We start from the raw sequence: 22,910 nt of genomic DNA on the forward strand, positions 1-22,910 counted from the left end.
ATAGGAACTTTCCAGCTGAAATCAATGACTTCCTGATTAACTGGGATACAAATGTGAGAAGACACAGTAACAAATTTCCTTAGCCAACCATCATTATGGCAAAGAAAAGAGAACACTCAGTCCAAATGAGGGAGAAGTGTGTTCCCCTTCATAACTCAGGGAATTGTTATAAAATATAGGAACTTGCCTGAAAATGCCTGTTTTTACAATTAGGGCAATAATAAAAAAGTGGTCATCAACTGGAACTGTGACAAAATTGCCTAGAAAAGGACCCAAGTTTATTTTAACCCCACGTACAGTGAAAAGGACAGTAAGAGAGGTAATAATATCTCAAAGGATCACTGTTGGGGAATTGCAAGAAAAAGTAAAATACTGGGGTTATCAAGTCTCCAGAAACACCATCAGAATGCATCTCCACACCATTATTTGGAAGGTATGCCAGAAAGAAGCCTTTTCTGTCTGTTATCCACAAACGTAAGCACCTGGAGTTTGTAAAACGTTTCTACAACCGTGTTCTATGGTTTGATGAAACATAAATTGAAAAATTTGGCAATAAACAGGCAAAGTTTGTTTGGTGTAAAAAGAAGGATGGCTATAATGAAAAGAACCTTTTCACAACTGTGAAATATGGTGGAGGTCCTGTGATGATGTGGGGCTGTTTTTCCTCCAAAGGCCCTGGAAACATTCTTAGGGTACATGCCATGGCATCATGGATTCCATGAAATTTCAGGAGACTTTATATCAAAACCTGGCTGCCTCCACCAGGAAACTAAACCTGGGTTGTAATTGGATCTTTCAGCAGGATAATGATCTGAAATACATGTCCAAATCAATCCTGAAATGGTTAACTGACCACAAAATCAAAGTCCTGCCATGGCCATCTCAGTCCCCTGACCTGAACCCTATTGAAAACCTGTGGAGTGAACTGAAGAGGAGAGTACAAAAGAAAGGGCCTAGGACCCTGGATGATCTGGAGAGATTATGTAAAGATGAACCGTCTCAGTTGCCATGTTCTGTATTCTCCAACCTTATAAAAGGTTACAAGAGAAGACTCTGTGCTGTTATATTGGCAAAGGGAGGTTGTACAAAGTATTAAATGCAGGGGTGCCAACAATTGTGGCACATGTGTTCTTGTTAAAAATATGCATTTCTTGATGAGGGCTTTGTTTTTCTTTGAATTAATTTGTTTCAATTAAAAGTCAGTGTTTCTCATTTTTTCACTGCAAGATGATGGTTCTTCAGCAAACAGTGATTTCTTTCTAACCCTACTTACTAATTTTTACAAGGGGTGCCAATAATAGTGGAGGTCACTGTATATATTATATAGAGCCGGCCTTAGGGCGAAGCGAACGAAGCGATCGCTTCGAGCCCACAGCTGGAGGGGGCCCACTGCGCCCAAGGTTTTTTTTTCCTGTGATGCGACGCTGCTGCGGAGGGCCCAATGGAGCAACAGACTCCTTCACTCTAACCTCTATTACTAATTTTTTTATATATATAATTCACGGGCAACATATTCTATCACCTAATTACTCCACGTGGACATCTCCACTCGGCACTCCAATCTTCATTACGCTTCACTCAGGCCCGCGCGCCTGTTGCCGCCTCCACGGCTCATCTGTGCCTCTGTCCTCAGTAGCCGGCCACTTACACTTCAGTCAGGGCCGCTCCGCCGCACTGCATTCTCGACAGAGCATAAAAGGGGCCCTTCTCTTCGTAAAGCCATCACTTTCCTTCACATCAATATATTTCCATTTTGTTAGAAAGAACGTCTTGTAGATAGTAGTTAGGCCTTGCCGAATTTCCACAGTTTTAAATTATTGTATTCCAAATGTCTTCAGTTCCACCGCCAAAGAAATATAAATCAGGTGCTCAAAAACGTAAAGAAAAAGTAGCGAAAGATGAATTCTTCGCTACCCAAAAAGGTGCTTTGCAACGCTTCCTAACGAAAGCGGTTAGCTCTAGCAGCAACAGCAGCACTAGCACCAGGACTGAACTTCCATTAGTCGAAGATACCGCAACGCCATCCAAGCCCCACAAACCTGTATCCGACTCTGAGGAGTCAGAAGCCGAATAGTCTGGCATTGATTTCAATTGAGCAAGAGATAGACGAATCTCTTGATTATTCTGAACTTTTTCATGAGTTTGCCAGTGCCAAGGTTCGAAAAGTGTCTTTTTTGTGAAATAGATTTCAATATCTGCTGGTAAGTTATTTTATATGGAAATCTGAATATCTCAAAAGTATGAAAACAAGCTTTAAAACCGAATAAAAATGTAAAAACAAAATAATTTGGATCTCATCTTCATAAAATAAAAAAAATATATAAAAAATATAAAAAGCAAAAAAAAAGTGCTTGGCTTAGCTATTTACCTCCACGTGCTGCCTGGTGGAAACAGCAAAAGCTAGCTAAAATGTAGCCTTATCTGTTAATGTATCGTCACTAAAGACATTTATGTGGGCCCGCTCCGACCTCCATCACTCATACCCTTCACTCAGGGCCTTGTACGACAGTCTGCGCTGACAGCCTGCAAATTTGGCTCCTGTCAGTGTGTTACGGTTACGGTTGTCAGTGTCAAACGGAAATCGTCAAAAAGTGATGGTTGTAGATGCCGGGAAAACACATTTCTGCAGCTCAGAATGCAGGAAATCGCTTGGCGGCCGGAGCTCTGCCCCGGACTCCCTAGCTGCAGGGGCCTTTGCTTCGGGCCCGAAATTGTCTAGGGCCGGCCCTGATTATATATATATATATATATACAGGTTCATATATATATATATATATAGTATATATAATATTTTTCATAAAAAATATGTCTGTGAAAGTGAAAATGGTAATGTTATTTTAAATGCAATATATTTAGGAATAGGTGCAGTCTTGCTGTTGAACAGAATGTATTTTCGAGTCTTGTACAGATTGTACGTAATTGCTAATCTGCCTCATACTAACATGTATAATTACTATACAGTGATCAGTGTTTTGTTCAGTTGTTGTGTTAATACATTTTTTTTATTATATTATTAACTCAAAAAGCATTAACTATGGTGCAAAAGATGGTCGTGTTATTACAGTACATTTAATGAGGTACATTCTATAGGGTGGTCCAGATCTAACTATACAACTTTTAATGTAATGCAATAATTGCATAATTAGATCTGGATCACCCTGTACAGTATTTTGTGAATAAAAAATGTCCCTTGTAAGATGTAAATACAGCCTTAAGCACATTGCACAATAAACAATGAAAAACTACTTTGTACGGGAATGAAGATGCTCCAGTCTCGCTGACCCATATTCACGTCTGGCCTCTTTGATTCAAAGAGAATTCCATCGGATCAGCCGACTAATCGGGCGTCTGACTGTGAGTGTCCTTCCGTACCGGACTCTTTCCATTTAATATGACCCGAATAACAAACGAAACACGAAATTTTTAACTATTTCACATCACAGCCACACCAACGATCATTATTTGTCACCATGTTTCAGACTGTCTTTGAACTTATAGTCAGAGAGTGCAGTGTTTATTAAAAAATGACTGGCGATATCACAAAGTAACGGAAATCTTTGTAACACCGGAAGTTGTTGCCAAGAGTCTGCGGTTTACCGGAAGTTTTGTAGAAGGTGAAAAGCAAAATGGCAGCGTTCTTACTGCGGACAAACGGATCAAAGGCGTTAAAGGTATTTTTAAACTCGGAAAAAAATGGATATGTTAATAGCAGGAGGGGGTTTGGAGATTTTTTTTTTATTTCCTTGATGTGAAAGGGAGAGTGAATGTACAAGGAAAATATCATTCATTCAAATGGCGTTGATATTAGCACCGCTAAGGTTTTTTTTCGCTAAATTTATAGTTTTAATTTTCTTTATACGGTTTAATTTATAATTTAAATGCAGTCCTTAATTCGTGTCCTTGACGCTTTTATGCTCCAAATAAATTCCAGACTTGTAAAAACGTATAATAAGTGTACTGCCAAATTTATTTCTTCAAATATTTAAGTAGGTTTGCGTTGCAATTTTATTTTTAATTTTAAGATCATCTTAAGATCATAGTTTTCGAATCAGATTGTCCAATTCTAGTTCTCCTAACTTGGTAGCATTGCTCGCAAAGTGAGTAACTAATGCAGTACAGTGCTCAAGTTCAGTTCAGTAAAATGTATTGTCTTAAGAGTGAAATTTGATTTGTCAGCAGGTTTTTCAGAGAGAACACGATGTAAAATTAAAAACACATCTCAAAGAAGATGCCTGTCAAACGTAAACTAAGTGCAAATAAATATACCAGTGAGAACTATAATTACACAAACATTAAACCAACATTTCGACTTGCCAAATTATTAATGCAAATAATATTGCATAATCCCATGGTTTAAGCCTGAGGAAGTGTATTAAAGTTGAACTTTTTTAGAAGTTTAATAGTGGTTGGGAATAATTGAAGAATACTTGAGCCCATTGCATTTTATCCTTGGAGCCTTGTACCCGCGACCTGATGGGAACAACTGAATTTGAGACTGTTGTGGGTGAATGAGGCCTTCTTATTTTACTGCTCCATTTTCTTTTTTGATTTATTCTGGGTTTGTTGCTGAGATTATGATTCTGGACAAGACCAGCAGAACATATGAAAAAAGACCCAATAAAAGTTTTATAACAGAGTGGCATAATGATAGGACTCACTGTAAAACAGTAGAGGTGCTGTTGTCCCTTCTTCCAGATTCTGTATTTTCATTAGTCAGTTTTGAATCTATGATTTTCCCCAGATATTTATAACTGTCAACAATCCTCAATGCTTGGTCTTTATTTCTTGTGAGCAGAAAATCTTTCTTCTAAAGTTAATTGGTGGTTTGTTAATTTTTGTAACATTTAGGTGGAGAAAAGACTTATTACAACTGTTAACAAAATCATCTAGTACTGAACAATGACTGCTTTCATTCTCATTCATTCCACATATCCACAGGTGAACAATGTGCTTTTTGTTTTCAGCAAAATTTTTCAGACTCACAATGTAGAACAATATAAAATAAATATTTGAAGAAATTACATTTTAAAGTTTTTTTTGTTTCTATTTGTCAATCAAATAAAAGTCACTATCTTAAAGTGATGTTGTGATAAAACAGGCATATTGTTTAGATCAGATTAGATAAATGTTCTTAATCCCAAGTGGAAATTCACATGCATACAGCAGCAGAAACATAAAACAAGGATACAGACTCATGGGGCAAGTAATAAATCCAATCAATATGTAAATGAAAATTAATAAATAATTTTTAAAACTAAATGTATATTCAGATGTTTCAAAATGGTATTTCAAAGCCCCAGTGATGCCCGAGTACCAGCAGGTTGTTGCACCACATGTGCTTGATGGACAGGGGTGCCAAAGCTGCCCTTCCTTTTTCCTATCACATGATTAGTTTCTGCAATTTGCTTTACTTTCAAAAACCAGGTCCCCATATTAAACATTTTGACTATGCGGTTTGCAGAAAGAAAGGTGTGAACCCCAATAACTTTGCTGAGGCCAGAGCTATCATTCCCATAATTGGCTTCAGCAATTTGTCTCATGCTCTGCAGGTCTATCCTCCAGCAGCTGCACCGCCACTTGCCAAGAAAAGAACCCAAAACCCAATTATGTGACAGAGATAACTTGTACCTCCAATTCATGGGTCATGTTACATGTACAACATCATAAGAGCTCGATTAAGTTAAAAGTTCAAGGCCCAGTGGTTTATGAGTTTTTGCATAATGACGAATAGACAACCCTTAGCATTTTACAAATATAGATTATTTTATTGTCTGGAAGCATAATAACAATTTCATTTTTCCATGCTATCTCCTGTAGCTTAAACTATTTACACTACCAGTATCACTTAAATCCGAACTGTCACCATCTATACAGTATTACTACTTATAAGTCCATAAGACTGCTTTGCTTTTACACAGCTTATTCTTCTTTGTCTTTCTGCTGCTCCCATTAGGGGTCACCACAGCGGATCATCTTTTTTCATATCTTTCTGTCCTCTGAACTGTCACCATCTATACAGTATTACTACTTATAAGTCCATAAGGCTGCTTTGCTTTTACACAGTTAGCTTGTTCTTCTTTGTCTTTCTGCTGCTCCCATTAGGGGTCACCACAGCGGATCATCTTTTTTCATATCTTTCTGTCCTCTGCATCTTGTTCAGTTTCTTCCCTTACCTGCATGTCCTCTCTCACCATTTCCATAAACTTTTTCTTAGGCCTTCCTCTTTTCCTCTTCCCTGGCTGCTTTATCCTTAACATCCCAATATACCCCTCATCTCTCTTCTGCACATGTCCAAACCAATGCAATCTCGCCTCTCTGACTTTACCTCCAAACCATCCAACCTGAGCTGACCCTCTAATGTACTCATTTCTAATCCTGTCCATCCTCATCACACCCAATTCAAATCTCAATATCTTTAACTCTGCCACTTCCTACTCTGTCTCCTGTCTTTTTGTTAGTGCAACTGTCTCCAACCCATACATATACCCATATAGCTTGGAGTTTCAAATTATTCCTCCAGTTCTCAACGTATGTCATTAGTTTTTCATAAATACTGCTAAAAAGATTACAATATGCAAGCTTTCGAGGCAACTCAGGCCCCTTCTTCAAAGTTGCCTCGACAGCTTGCATATTGTAATCTTTTTAGTTAGCCAATAAAAGGTGTCATTTTGCTTGGCTTTTCTCTACATTCATAATGGCTAACATGGTACAACACCCTAGTACTATAAATATTGCTGTTAGTGTATGTAGTACCATGATAACTGCATTATTCTTCAGTTATTCTTGGGACAAATAATATTTTGTCTACCTGCTTATCTATCTCTATCTACCTATCTCTATTTACCTAGCCATCCCATGAGAAAAAAGATATTGGCTTGAATAATGTAAGATTTATTTACTACTAATATTAATAACCATTCATTTAGCCCGTTACAATAACGGGCTCTAGAACAGTAGTGCATAAACATTAGTAGGAACAGTCTATATTAAATGGCAAGGGACTTTGACCTCATTCTTTTTGTTGGTTGTATTTTTCTTTCTTTCAGCCTTTCTTTTGTTGATGTTTACTTGCTGAACTGACCGTTCTTTGTGGGCTGCCGCTGTGTATTATGTGTCTTTAATTTTCTGTGACAGTAATACTGTCTTGTATGTCCGCTGGCTTGTACGTCCGTAATATACAGTGGGCAAAAAAGTATTTAGTCAGCCACCAATTGTGCAAGTTCTCCCACTTAAAAAAGATGAGAGAGGCCTGTAATTTTCATCATAGGTATACCTCAACTATGAGAGACAAAATGAGAAAAAAAAATCCAGAAAATCGCATTGCAAATAAATTCTTTAAAAATCAGACAAATTATGGTGGAAAATAAGTATTTTGCAATGCGATTTTTTGGATTTTTTTTCTCATTTTGTCTCTCATAGTTGAGGTACAGTATACCTATGATGAAAATTACAGGCCTCTCTCATCTTTTTAAGTGGGAGAACTTGCACAATTGGTGGCTGACTAAATACGTTTTTGCCCCACTGTACCTTTAATTTTCTCTGGCGGTAATACAGGCATGCGCGTCGGTAATATGCCTTTAATCTCCTCTGACAGTAATACTGGCTTGTATGTGGCTGTAATATGAGTCACTGTATTGTGTACCTTTAATTTCCTCTCGAAGTAATAGTGGTTTGTATTTCCGCAAAATGCCTGTAACTTTCTCTGACAGTAATATCGCGCAATGGCACAGAGCCCCGTGCATGCGCACTTCACCAGAAGACACACACACACAGACACCTGGGCGCACACAGGGATTTTATTAAAGAGGATTCACCAGTATTGCTAATTCTGGCAATATTATGATTTCTAATTAATCTAAGGACACTTTGCTTTCTATGTTTACAAGGCATAATTTGCTTAGACGTTTAGTGCATCTATTTTGAATATTACATTTCTTGTAAGAATTTTATCACCAAGGATTATTTAATTCATTACTCTGACCCTTCGTTGCATAATAATTTCATTTAGATATTTGATTGTAAACAGAATATTCAGCCAATTACATGTTTCTGCATTTATTAAATTGCATGACAAATGTTGTCTTTGTTGTGCATGTTAAATGGTATTGAATAGCTTTCTGAACACACATTGCATTACTTCATCATTTTGGACAGGAAAGCTTTTTATTTTGAAAATGAGAATAATACGGAAAAATATTTAGGAGTGGCATATTTTACTGGAACTAATAAAGTTGCTATTAGAAGATTTATGTTCATAGTCATCATTGCCAAAACACAAGCTTATGTTGCATTTGAAAAATGTGTAGAGTGTTATGCTCCTTTAAATATTCTAATTTGGTGGTCCTACTGCTTAACTGTTTTTTTTCAACTTAACACATTATAAAATCCTTCTTAGAAAACAATACAATTATTAGGACAGTTGTCAATATCCCTTGTAACATTTATCTTTAATTATCTTAGTGATAATAAAACATCTCCTATTATAAAAAAAAAAAAAAATCTTGGAATAAGACAAGACTTTTTGTCCGGCAACAAGACGTGATCTTTTGAAGAGAGACATAGAGACACTTTCATGACCCGCGAGACGGTCAAGTCACGTCATACTTACAACCTTTGGAAGCAAGTCCCTTGAGACAGTGACTTTTGCAAGTCAAGCCCTACTTACAACCATTTTCAAACAAGACCACTGGTATCTAAACTATCAGTTATTGGAATGCTTTTGGCAGACACTTCCTTTGCTCTCAGCTCTTAAAAATTTTATACGTTCTAGATGACACATCAATGACTATGAGAAGAAGATAGAGTAGTGTGTCGAAAAGAGACCCAAAAGTGTTGGGAGAGAAAAGAATGCAAAAAAAGAACAAAAATAATCTGCAAATTCTGAAAATAAGGAAAGTAATAATCGGATCGTCCCGCAAAGACTTTGTGCCAAAAGATTTAACCACACCCGGGGCCGGAAAAAGACAAGTAGAACGTCGTAAAGAATTCAAAAACGTTGGCGCGATACACATGCAGAGCAGGTTAGAGATAATGGAAGTAGGAAAATTCGAAAGTCTCAAAAAAATGAGAGTAAAGATCGCATTACTCAGTGACGGTTTTGGAGGAGTGACCGCGTCTCCTTGGGGTGCGTTCAGCCCCTCTCTTCACAACGCCGCGTAGTGCAGGTGGGGGTGGCGAGCGAAGTGACCAGGGGGCGAATCCCTCTAGTCTTTAAAATAAAACACTGAGTTATTTCTTTACCTTTGTTTAGTTATAGGTTAAATTGAGAAGATTCCATTAATTCTCCATAGTTGGTAATCCATTTCAAAACAAGTAAATTCCTTTATTTTTAAAAAGTATGTTTATATACTGCACATCAACCAGTACCTCTTTACATGTACAAAGTTAAATACTATAATATTTGTGTGTAATATAATGTTAGTACTGTAATATTTTTACAATTGTGGCACATCAAAGAAGCTGCAAGGCCAAACATCCCATGGGCTCCTTGGAAATTGCAAAATAACATTGGGGGGGGGGGGGGGGGGGACCAATGGTAAAGAAATGTTAAAGAGAAAGGTATTGTTTTTAAATGTACATATATATATCTCAGAAGTCTTAACCCCGAGGTTTGGCCAAGATCATTGTTAATTCAGTTTAAGGCTCTGCTACAGTCATGAGTAGGCCAGGTCCTCTATCCAAACTTTTTCATATCTCTAACCTTTTGACGCAGATACTCACTTGTTCCAGACTTACAAGAAACACAGTCTAAAAACAGAAATAACACAAGTAATTAATTTGTGTAATATCAAAATAAGGTTAGCATGTACTTAGTATAAAAAATATTTGTAAGTTCTCAATAAATTACCTATATTTACAGACTCTGCAGTCGGTGTTTATTTTAAGTAAAGATTGATGCAGTTATTATTTGTATACATATTTAAAATAAACAATTCTAAATTGGTCCTGTATGAGTCATTTCAGATATGTTATGGGTATCCTTTACAGATTTAGAACTGCTTTGTAATTTGTATCTAAAGCAACCTGGATAGATTCTGGCACTTTGACCCTGACTTAAGCATATTTAGTGATGGATGGATATGTAACTTTCACGTTGTGGGAAAGCAATTATCGTGGGTGTTTGTACAGCATGTTGGGATGTTTCTTTCTAGAGCATTTACATTGTTATTTTTCGCAGATTGAATATTACTTCATCAAAGTAATTTATACTTCCTCATGAAAAGGGTAATTTTAATGAGAATCGTGAACATTTATATTACACTCCAATGGAGACTACTGGTCTTTGAAGATAACCTGCCACCCTGTGTAGCAAATTTCCCAGAACAATGACTTGTGGAGTCCTGTTCCCTCTGACTTGGTACATCAACTAAAAATTATTATAAGTCTCTCTGAACCTGCTTTTTCAATTACAGAGTCTAGAGAATTAAGAGCATATCATGTCAGGATGAATGGCAAGACAGGAATATCCACTAACAGAGCTCACAGTTACCTGGCTAATTTATAGTTATCGATTAACCTAACATGGACACAGTTAAAATGTGCAAACTGTTCAAAGACAGTGAATTGGCCAGGAATCAAACCCTGGTTTCTAGAGCTGTAAAACAAACTGTGAATGACAGCACCTGTTTGCTGCACATTTGTTGATTTTTTTTTACTTTCTATAAGTATGAATTGTGCTGTTTGAGTACAAGGAAAGTCAGCACTGTGGCACAAACATACAAATGTTTTATACCTCCAGAGTCCTGGGTTTAATAATTCCATTCAGATGTTTAGTAAACTCTTAGATTTGCATAAAGATTTGTCATACATACAGTCATATGAAAAATGTTTGGGAACCCCTCTCAGCCTGCATAATAATTCACTCTACTTTCAACAAAAAAGGTAACAGTGGTATGTCTTTCATTTCCTAGGAACATCCGAGTACTGGGGTGTTTTCCGAACAAAGATTTTAGTAAAGCAGTATTTAGTTGTATGAAATTAAATCAAATTTGAAAAACTGGCTGTGCAAAAATTTGGGTCCCCTTGTAATTTTGCTGATTTGAATGCATGTAGCTGTTCAATACTGATTACTTGCAACACTAAATTGGTTGGATTAGCTCATTAAGCCTTGAACTTCATAGACAGGTGTGTCCAATCATGAGAAAAGGTATTTAAGGTGGTCAATTACAAGTTGTACTTCCCTTTGACTCTCCTCTGAAGAGTGACAGCATGGGACCCTCAAAGTAACTCTCAAAAGATCTGAAAACAAAGATTGTTCAGTATCATGGTTTAGGGGAAGGCTACAAAAAGCTATCTCAGAGGTTTAAACTGTCAGTTTCAACTGTAAGGAATGTAATCAGGAAATGGAAGGCCACAGGCACAGTTGCTGTTAAACCAGGTCTGGCAGGCCAAAGAAAAATATAGGAGCGGCATATGCCCAGGATTGTGAGAATGGTTACCCACAGATCACCTCCAAAGACCTGCAAGAACATCTTGCTGCAGATGGTGTATCTGTACATCGTTCTACAATTCAGCGCAGTTTTCACAAAGAACATCTGTATGGCATGGTAATGAGAAAGAAGCCCTTTCTGCACTCACGCCACAAACAGAGTAGCTTGTTGTATGCAAATGCTCATTTAGACAAGCAAGATTCATTTTGGAACAAAGTGCTTTGGACTGATGAGACAAAAATTGAGTTATTTGGTTATAACAAAAAGTGCTTTGCATGGTGGAAGAAGAACACCACATTCCAAGAAAAACACCGGCTACCTACTGTCAAATTTGGTGGAGGTTCCATCATGCTGTGGGGCTGTGTGGCTAGTTCAGGGACTGGGGCCCTTGTTAAAGTCGAGGGTCAGATGAATTCAACCCAATATCAAGAAATTCTTCAGGATAATGTTCAAACATTAGTCACAAAGTTGAAGTTAAGCAGGGTATTGGATATTCCAACAAGACAATGACCCAAAACACAGTTCGAAATCTACAAAGGCATTCATGCAGAGGGAGAAGTACAATGTTCTGGAATGGCCGTCACAGTCTCCTGACTTGAATATCATCAAAATCTATGGGATGATTTGAAGCAGGCTGCCCATGCTCGGCATCCATCAAATTTAACTGAAGTGGAGAGATTTTGTACAGAAGAATGGTCAGAAATACCTCCATCCAGAATCCACACACTCATCAAAGGCTATAGGAGGCGTCTAGAGGCTGTTGTATTTGCAAAAGGAGGCTCAACTAAGTATTGATGTAATATCTCTGTTGGGGTGCCCAAATTTATGCACCTAATTTTGTTATGATGCATATTGCATATTTTCTGTTAATCCAATAAACTTAATGTCACTGCTGAAATACTACTGTTTCCATAAGGCATGTCATAGATTAAAAGGAGCTCAGCCAATGATAAACAAAAATCCAAAGTATTAAGATGGATTCCCAAACTTTTTCATACAGTATGACTGTATATTTACTTTTGCATTTTAGTGATTCTGCGGTGGGTTGGCACCCTGCCCAGGATTGTTTCCTGCCTTGTGCCCTGTGTTGGCTGGGATTGGCTCCAGCAGACCCCCGTGACCCTGTGTTCGGATTCAGCGGGTTGGAAAATGGATGGATGGATTTTAGTGATTTCAAAGATTTTAAGGATTTCATCATTTAATATTTATTTTAAACTATTAATTGACATATAAAGTGTAGCATTTTAATGCTGAAACTATTTCTTGCATTTTCTTCTTTTTATTTTCAGTGCGTATATTTGGATCTTTTGGGGTTTAACAAAATAGCACCTGTAACCTTTTGCACTAAGCCTTTGGAACCAAAGAAAAACGTGAAGGGCAGTAAAACAAGTAAGGCACTTTTGTTTCTTTTTTCCTTTTATTAATGCAGCCACTGTCAAAGTTAAAGTTATTTCACCAGAGTTATCATTTAAGTCCCCCGTATTTGGTAAAACAAGTGTGTTCGTATGGCCTTGAAGTACACACTAGTATTACAGGAAAAAACTAGTAAATAGGTTTAGGTGTTACGCTCCTGGTTCCTTTGACATTTGCATCTTATTATTCACTGACAGTTGGTTAAGAAAACAAGAACCAGTTAAAAACAAGAGAATATAGCTGTTTAAGACTAAAATAAATAATTAGGAGCTTAACTGAAATTAAGTACAAAAATGTTGCTTGCACTTTAAATGTGCTAGCAGTAGTAATCAGCTATTGATTAATGGATAAGTTTGTTACTCTTCAAATCTGTTATTTCTTCATAGATTTGGTATATATGCATTTGCCATTCCAAACTGTGTTCTAAAGTTACTTGCTTAATATAAATTAAAAAAAAATATCTTGCCTTCATTGGTGCTTTACACTGCAGTCTAGGGGACAAAGAGGAAGAGCTGAAATCTTGCCAAATGTGTCCAGTTTTCAAGTCAAGACAGTTGTTGAGTATTGATCCCTGTCTTGTGATTACACACACATTGCAAAATAACGTATTCATGTCACTTTTGAATGGAAAAAACATCAATATTATGAGATTCATCCATTTTAAAATAAAACCAGCCATGTACAACAGCTCAGCACTTAGTCTTCTTGTGCAACAACCCAAGGGGGATTTCATCCTGAGAGACCAAATCACAGTAAACGTTCTGTGCCATGTGGTTGTTTTTTTATTTATTTCTGTGAAGCGAATAGAAAATGTTTCTTTCCTACAAGAAAAATAGTACCAGGAATATGAGATAAAATGTGTATTTCCAGATCCCTTTTGTTGTCACAAACATGCGTCAGAAACACGGAAGCCACAGATCAATACTTGACAGCTGTCTTGGCTTAAAAAACTGATGTATTTGGTAAGTTTTTAAGCTTTTCCTCTGTGCCCAGTACCCTCCATTGTAAAGTGTCATAGCTGGCAAGATATATAATTTTTTTAATTTATAGAACACACTTAACTTTAGAACACAATTTGCCATGGCAAATGCATATACAGTATATACCATGTATGTGAAGAAATAACTTCAACTTGAAAAATATCATATTTATCCTTTAACATATTCAACTATAATAAAAACCCGAAACAATTTCAGCCCTCCGGGACTGAACTTAGAAACCCCTGACCCACATCATTGAGATAAGAAGAAATATGAAACTGTCTAATACTATGTTCTGTTAGCTGTTAATCACTTTACTATTCTCATGTTTGTTCCTAGCAGATACCTGACTGTATCCTGTATCTGTTGCCTTCCCTATTAATCACTTAATCTACTACACTTTCTTTGAACTTCAGTATCACTATTTTATGCAAGTTGTAAAACTGTTTTTCACATCTTCATTTCCTCTTATTTTCTTTGGTTTAGATCCTTAAATATACAAAAGTATTGCTCTTATCATCTTGATTTCAGTTTTTCTTTTTAGGTGGTTAACACACTGCTGCCAAGTCTAGTAGCATAGTGACTACTGTTGATTCAGTCAATGGTATATAATACTTTCATTATAAGATGTTCTGTGTGCCATTGGCTTTTTTTGGGGCTGGGGCGGGCTGCCTTTCTTTTCGGATACTATTTTTCTTTATATTGACATGTTCATTTCCAAAGTGTAAGCCTTATACTTTAGCCATGCACTTTAGGTTTTGTATTTTTATTCTGTCCCCAGCTACCCCATAAGACCCTTTCAAGATTATGTATCTGTGTTTGCTTCAGAACTGGTCTTACAAACATCTTGGCGAGTGTTATTGTGCCTTTATCCTGTTATGCCTGCTCTGGACTGTCGTGTTGTCTATGAATAAACATACTTTTACTTTCTGCAACCCTTTCTGAGTTTCATTTATGTTTTTATTATTGAAAATGCTACCTCAAACTTTATCTATTAGGTTTAAAATCGTATTGTGGAAGTTGCAAAGCTTTCTTTTTAATTATAGAATTTTTACTTAAAGTGTCTGTTTTTGATCTAACAACTTTCATCTGCTTCTCATATAAAAATAAACTTAATTGTTCTTAGCCCTTACAGGAAGCAGAATGTTTCTGTTGTTCTGTTTGGTTTACTTCATCAGTCTGTAAAAAGTAATGAAAAAAAATGACCAGTTAGATGATCTTTTACTTGCAGTTGAATGCTTTTCAGGCTGCATTATTTCTGTAGTGCAGATGTATACTTAACTTAATATTGTGTATTACAGCAATATATATATTCTGAATGAATTAATTGCAAAGTGGTTACCTGGAGGTTTCTTAGGTCTGAGTGTAGAATTTTGATAAAGGATTTTAAACTTTCCAGTGGAATAAACAGAGATAAATGGAACTTAAAGTTTCGGAAGAACCAGCAGAATACAGTGCTTAGCATTACACTTTGTACTTTTCTTGTTTTCCTAATTTAAACTATTACAGTAAGAGTCTCACTTATCCGACATAAATGGGCCGGCAGAACATCGGATAAGTGAAAATGTCGGATAATGGGAGGTGTTAAGAAATGTCAAACTATGTTATAATTTTACACATTACGAACCTAATAATCATGTTTTACAACAAAACAACTGAAAAAATGAACTTGGCAACAAAAAATAGACTACGTTCATGCTTGCAACTTCCAGTTCTTGTTGCCGATTGATGCGTTTTTTTGGGGTTTTTTTGCGGTGGGATGTCAGATAATACGAAATGTCAGATAAGCGAGACTCTACTGTATATATATATATATATATATTTTTAATGTGGCTGAAAAAAAACATCAAACAATTGGAGAAAAAAAAAATTCTACATGGACACATGAGAGTGCTATTTCTCAAACTAAGAAATGTATTACAGTGTTTGGACACTTATGTCTGTGAGGTAAATAATGCTGTTATTTGACAATCTATATATATATCTATATAGATCTATATATATATCTAACAATCTATATATATAAACATATACACAACTCCTGATATATCATTTCTAGTCATGTACTTCTGTCAGTACTATCAAACTACCAGGCATTTGCGCAAAATACCATATTTCCTTGGCCTGTCTGATTACAACTAAAAGTGTATTTCTTTTCATGCACCTTTTTATTTCCTTCATTGCCTCTGCTATATATAGATAGATAGATAGATAGATAGATAGATAGATAGATAGATAGATAGATAGATAGATAGATAGATAGATAGATAGATAGATAGATACTTTATTAATCCCAATGGGAAATTCACTATATGGCACTAACAGGATTTTTAACAATTTTACGAGCCTTAGCCAATAAAAGGTGTCATTTTGCTTGGCTTTTCTCTACATTCATAATGGCTAACACGGTACAACACCCTAGTACTAACAATTTTACCAAAGTGGAGGTCATGTTTTCTAAAGTTTTATATTGGCTTTTCTTTTACAGAGGTGCCAACCAGCACTACTGAAGAATCCAAAGAGATGGATTTTGACATTTCAACCTATAAGAATCTTCAACATCATGATTATAGCACCTACACCTTTGTGGACTTTGATCTTGAATTAGCTAAATTCAGACTGCCGCAGCCCTTATCTGGTAGAAAATGATTACTGGAAAAAAAACAACTTCAGGCAAATTGTTTTGGTGAAATAATACATTTTATACCAGAATACTAGCTAAATACAGTATTTAACTCATAATAAATAACATTTTAATGTGTTCACTTGTCATATGTATGACTCTGCATGTAAAAGCCATCTAATTCGATGTTAAAAAAGAGAGAAATCTTGGACTTTAATCAGTGATCTGACTTTATCATGATTATTTTTCTGTGAACTATTTTAGCATTTTGTAATTACTTCTGTATCTTGTTCTTCTATAAATTATCTGTATATGAAGAATGTTTCATGTCTTCAGGATATTAATATAAGCATTTGCTGCAGGCTTATATCCGGCCCATCTTCTTTTGGTTCAAGGACTGTTTATTAGAGACTCGGAGAAACCAGTCTGAGCAAACTCATACGTTTGGAATTCCATTTGATTATAATCCAGTATCATTCTAGTCTAGCTCTAAAGATCTAGTGTATAGTATATGTACCGAATATCCTGTTATAATTGGAGCCATGAAGCATTAAGTTTGTTTATTGTCATGTGTACTGTATATACTGTATACATAATACAGGTACACTGAAATTCTTACTTGCATGCCTCCTGGGAATAGCTGACAACAATGCTGTACCGACAAAAAGAGACTCACAAAAAAAAAGGTATGGACAACATTCAAATAGCATTTCTCTCTATCTGTCTATATATATATATATATATATATAGATACACAAATATGCACACACACAAAGTGCCTATAAAAAATATTCACTCCCTTGAGCATTTTCAAACTTTGTTATACAAAATTGAATCACAGTAGATTTCGATGTATTTTTGACATTGATAAACAAAATCACTCATTTAATCTCAAAGTGAAAACAGATCTCTGCCTGGTAGGCTAAATTGTTTACAAATATAAAACACTAAATAATTGACTGCATAAGCATTCACCCTTTCAAGCCAGTATTTAGTACAGGGAGATTCTAAAGGGTGGGGCCCCTGAGTTATGATGTGTGTTACTCGTGATAGAAATGAAGCAAATACAGTACATACCTTGATACTGTAAATATGTAAATGATTGTCACATTCAATGTTGGAAATGGTTGCCACCTTCTTGCAAACACAGATCGACACGGTGCTCCATATCAGTATCAGCAAGCATTGTAGGGGTGATGGAAGCAATTTCATGTTCAATGTTTCGCTGCAATTGTTCCAGTGTATGAGGCTTGTTCTTGTACACTTTTCCTTTCATCTCTCCCCAGAGGAAGAAATCCAGAGGTGAGGTGGACATAGTCCCTTTGAAATGACCCGATTGCCAATTTGATGCAGTGGACATATAGGAACTAACCATGGAATCAGCAGGACTTCATATTTCATCCTTTTTTTGCTTTTAAGTTTTGAGCACAAAATGATTCACAGTGAAATGCATTAAAAGCGTGTGCCTAAATTAATATTGCAGTTCCTTATCAACTTTGCAGGTGGATTTCAAGTGATCCACTTGATACACATTACTGTTTCTTTGCCACCACGTTACACATTTAGAAAGGATCACACACAACTATTGGGAACTGTTCTGTGATATTCTTATATTTTTATCAAACCTAAGGTCTTCAGAGGTACCATGCAGTTATATGGTGGTGATTAAATTAATCAATACATATTTGAAATTGTTCTCACTAGTTTATACTCTCAAAAATGAATAACTTCAATTTTTGTTTTAATATTAATCATTTTTGGCGCAACAATATGCTACCACCAAGTCAGTGGTTGGTTTCAAACCGTGTGCTCCGTTCTGCCAGGATCGGCAGGACATTGAGCTGCAGTAAGTGAGTTTGAGAATTTATATATGTAAAAGCAACATAGTTAAGGCATAAGAAGACTGTTTTCTGCCTGCAAAGAATTTCCAAATTAATCCCACATAGACTAGTTAGAAATGGGAAAATGGTAGTTTGCATGAATTACTGTTAATTACAGATGGTCCAGTGCCTGCTGTAATAGAATCCCATGTATTTCAGTACTACTTGCTTCATTATTTATTACAAAATTTTTGGCATTAAAGTGTAAAAATGTGATTTTTTTTTTATCATGTTGGCTATATTTTTACAAGTTAAAAATACATTTATATTAGTCCCACTTTTGCTATAAAGAGGCATGAAACATTTGATAAGAAGCAGAGTACTGTGCCCAAAATTATTTTATTTCTTATTCACTTAACATTTCCAAAATATTTTCAAGGAAAAATATGACAAACCCCCCCCAAGGGGCTACTTTCCATTACACTAGTTGGCAGTGTGTTTCATGTATCTACAGTTCTCTAAAAGAAATTTGTCAGTCCTTCTATTTCTTTACACATGGAACAAAGCCAAGACAAGAGATATACAACACAAGGGAACTTTAATTTTATTTTATAAATAAACCACACATGATACAAAGGAGTATATTTGAGAGGGAAGTTGTTGTTGCTGTAATATTTATTTATTGGGCTTCTGTAAAAAGCTAAATTTTCCCTTTTGGTCAAATAAAGTGCTGATGTTAAAGCAAATCTTATGTAACTGGGTTTTTCTTTACAGGCCACCCTTGTCTAACTCACACATACCAAAGCAAAGCATTCTGTTTCCTATGATGGTAGACTTGACTTACACCAGGAGTGGGCAAAGTCAGTTCCGGGGGGGCCGCATTGGCTGCAGGTTTTTGTTCCAACCCAGTTGATTAGTTGGACAACAATCCTTGCCAATAATATAATTTCATGGCTTGTCAGTTCTTTAACTCTGCCATGTCGGGTCAGTCTCATATCCTAGGTTTTTTTTTTCATTTCTAAGGATGTCATCCAAATGATCTAAAGTCTAAAATGGATGAGTAATTCTCAGTCCTGCATTTTTTTTCTTCACTTTCGTTCCAAGTATTTAATTAAACCAAATAGTGCACGATAAATACACAAAGGTTTAAATGGAAACAAGCTAAATGGAGAAATGCTGGTTTATTTTGTCAGTTACATTATTGCTAATAAGGAGCAACTAAAAACTGAGAATACGGTGGTTTAAAACTGACATAAGCAGTAAGTGTTGAAAATCTTAAGCAAGACAACTAAAATGAAGCAGAAGTGTTACCTGAGCAAGAAGTGCTTCTTATTAAGCATTTGGGGTGGAACAAAAACTTGCAGCCACTTCTGCCTTCCTTGAATGACTTTGCCCACCTCTGACTTAAACCAAAGAATTTTTGGCCAGATTCTACTTTGAATCTTGATTTAATGCTGCTGTAACCACTGTCAAAGAGTGACTTCTAAGCCCAAGAACAACCTCCTTTGATTCAAGGGACATCAAACTACAGCATCAGATTATTAGACCCAGACCCATCCTTGCATCTTTGAGCACCATGTAGCCTATATTGGGGTGTTTTAAAAAGCCATCATATTTACTTAAGGCAGGCAAAACATTTACCAATCTTGCATGACACCTCTCTTTACAGTTCTTTAGATATGTCACCTGTAGGGTATAATCAAATATGGACTTGCCACACCAAACTGCAATGGTGTCCACATTTAGTTCCTACCAGTCCTCAGACCACTGGAATAGGTTACCTGTGCCTGCTATATCAGATATAAAAACAGCACTGAAGGATAAATTGTGAACTGTTGTGGTATTATAGCCACTCCACCACAAACCATTAGTATCTTAAAAGTACCCATAAAAGATAGTGCTAAGAATTTGTTTTTTTTCCTTATTATTTCTTTGGTATTTCTGTTCTACTGTAAAAAGGGAATTGAAAATAATAGGTAGTATCTATAAGATTTTTTAAATCAATTTTAATGGCACAAAGCTAACTGTAAAATTTGTCATTTGTGGTTATTTTGAAGAAGGTCAGTTTTGCAAAGGTGTATGGGCTATAAATCACATTTAGGACAACTTACCATACAGTCATAAAATGTTATCTGGTAAAATCACAGATTTTCACAGACTTAGCATTGTACAAATAAAAATAAAGTTATTTCAGGATGATTTAGCTGCCATGGTCTTTAGCAAACTGGGTTTCAAGCTCAGCTGATTCATCCCTGGGTATCAGGTTTCCTCCCACGTTCCAGATGTGCGTGCTTAGGTTATGTTGGTGTCCACGTTTGAACGTGCCCTGTGGTAGACTGATAAACTGACCATTCTTGATCGTTTTTACGATGCTCTCAGGAATGACTCCAGCTCTCTGCTGCACCAAAATCGAACCTGGATGGAAGGTTCTAGAGCAATCTCAAGCGTTGCTGCTTCACAGGTCTGGCGCTCTTCTATTTCACAAAAATGTGATATGCGGCCTATAATGAAGGACTGTGTATGTAAGAGTACTCCGCAGGATATGGTCAAAGTTTTCGCCTGACGCTAATGAGGCAGATTCTTACAATAAACATATAATGGAAAAAAAACAGTCCAAAGGATGATGAATGTGTTTGGAAAAAAGGCGAAGTAACTGAAAAGGTGACCAAAACATTAACATGCATACAGAAACTGTTCATATATGACAAAATATACGGGTAAAGCAAAATAAGCATCAACTTTATTAAAATCTCCACGTTAATTGATCATTAAAACTATTCGACGTGAAACTAATGTACCAATAACGCACCATACACTACTAGGATGTGAACGGATAAACCTTGTTCCTTAAAAAATATGCCCTCAATACCTTCTTATTAAGATGTAAACATCTGATTGTGACTGCGGCTGTGAATTATTCGAACGGAGCATTGCAGACTGGATTTACTAAATTATGTGGATAAAAGCGTGATCCTCTCAATCCTCCACTCCAACCACTCTGAGCTCCTGCTGTGCGGGCAAGATCCGAGTTGACGTCATACTCCTCCCACTGCATTAATATTGATAAAGCCGTGAGCGACGTGCACTTACGTGATGACGTAACTCGGGAGCTGCGGGTCCCGATTGCTGCAGCCGCTTGTCAGTGTGACGAAGATTGGCACTCAGGTAAGCTGTCACTCAAAATCTTCTTTTTCCGTTCCCAATCAATCAAAACAATCTCAAAAAATGCAGGCGGCCTCACCTAGAGCTTATCTGTGAAATTAAGCTGTACACTTGTAGTGGCGTTTGATTAAAAACTACCAAAAAATCAAACGTTTGCTGAAGTGAACATGTCGGTTGGAATGGCTTTTTGAAAGAGGACATTTCTGGAAAAGCCACTGAGCGAATGCGGCCCTTTCTTTTGCGCGTTTGGGGAGGGAGGGAAAGGCAAATGTGCAGCGCTCGACTGAGGATGGGTGGGGGAAGGGGGACATTTTGTTTCACATGCGGGTGCTACACCGTCGACGTTTTTTTCACGAGAGTATAAAATACAAAAACCGAGAACCTGGACGGATTCATGAATATTATCTTCTCACAGGATTATGTACGTTATTTGGCAAACTGACATACTTCTTTTTAGTAACATGGCGCCATTGCGTGGTAGAACAGCAAGACACGGGCGTATTAAGAAGTAGGAGGGACTTCGTAAAAAGCTGGACAGCTGCTTGTCGTTTTCCGTCCATTACTAGAGTGCTGCGTCGCGTAGCGGATGCAGATGTCTGTAAAGATTTGCTTGCAGTGTCAAACTTTTTTTGACCACATAATAAATGTCGCATTGCAAACATGCAGATGCTTCTTACTAACAGTACCGACAAGCAAAAGAAAAATAGAAACAGTGCAGCAAGGACATGCTGCTCTTTTGCAAAGGAATTCATTTAGTATTAAATTGAGTTTAGATACTTTTAATCTCCTCTGTTTACTAATACGCCTGAAATATCCCCATAAGAAGTTAACAGTGCCTCTTTATGGGTCATTTTGGGCATATATTTATCGATATTTTAGGCGTAGTGTTATTGATATAGATTAGATTAGGTAAAACTATTCATCTCATGGCGAAATTAAAATGCATACATAAATAGGACAAAGTAGTAAACTTAATTTATACGGTGTGTTTGGCGATAAAGAGGCTGGTTCCAGCTTCACCCATAATAACACCAGGAATGGCACCGGCCCTTAGCTTATCAGGTAGATGGATGGGATGATGTTTTAGTCTGCTTCCCATAATAACAAAAAGTCTGAAAACAAATGGAATGAAATGTGGAATCAGTTGTATTTCCTAATTAAAAGCCCCACTGTAGTTTGTTTTGTAAAATAGTGGTTATCTTTTCGATTAACTTTACTTTGAGTAGTGAGAAAAGCGCTATATACATGTAAAGAATTATTATTACTGTTTTGATTCTTTCAGACTTCCTGTTTAAGTGAATCGATTCTTTTGACTCACTTGATTCGTTTGATTCATTTAGACTCCGGCGTGTATCTGGGCTGCCCAATGATTACATCACACAAATATAATTTAATAATGTGTACATTATTTTGATATATACATATATTGGTGTATATAAGTTGTTACTTATCTATGAATGTAAAATTAATTATATATAAATAT

General features: G+C 36.4%; 2 protein-coding genes across 5 annotated transcripts in view; both read left to right on the forward strand.

Annotated features, from left to right (window-relative positions):
- Positions 1 to 3,561: 3,561 nt before the first annotated feature.
- ndufv3 (NADH:ubiquinone oxidoreductase subunit V3) lies at positions 3,562 to 18,870 on the forward strand. The gene is made up of 3 exons (XM_051926764.1): positions 3,562 to 3,671; positions 12,719 to 12,818; positions 16,311 to 18,870. The coding sequence occupies exons 1-3, from the start codon at positions 3,627 to 3,629 to the stop codon at positions 16,469 to 16,471; spliced, it is 306 nt and encodes a 101-aa protein (XP_051782724.1). The 5' UTR covers positions 3,562 to 3,626; the 3' UTR covers positions 16,472 to 18,870.
- Positions 18,871 to 21,345: 2,475 nt separating this feature from the next.
- LOC114650714 (homeobox protein PKNOX1-like) overlaps positions 21,346 to 22,910 on the forward strand; it is an 84,606-nt gene continuing 83,041 nt past the window's right edge. For 2 of the 4 annotated variants that reach the window (XM_051926756.1, XM_051926755.1), the window contains exon 1: positions 21,346 to 21,430. The gene's annotated coding sequence lies outside the window, so the exon portion shown is untranslated. The remainder of the gene's footprint in view (positions 21,431 to 22,910) is intronic. The other 2 variants (XM_051926757.1, XM_051926754.1) reach the window with 1 other exon arrangement.

The sequence above is a fragment of the Erpetoichthys calabaricus genome, chromosome 4 (genome assembly GCF_900747795.2).
Source record: "Erpetoichthys calabaricus chromosome 4, fErpCal1.3, whole genome shotgun sequence".
In the NCBI taxonomy this organism is placed as follows: Eukaryota; Metazoa; Chordata; class Cladistia; order Polypteriformes; family Polypteridae; genus Erpetoichthys; species Erpetoichthys calabaricus.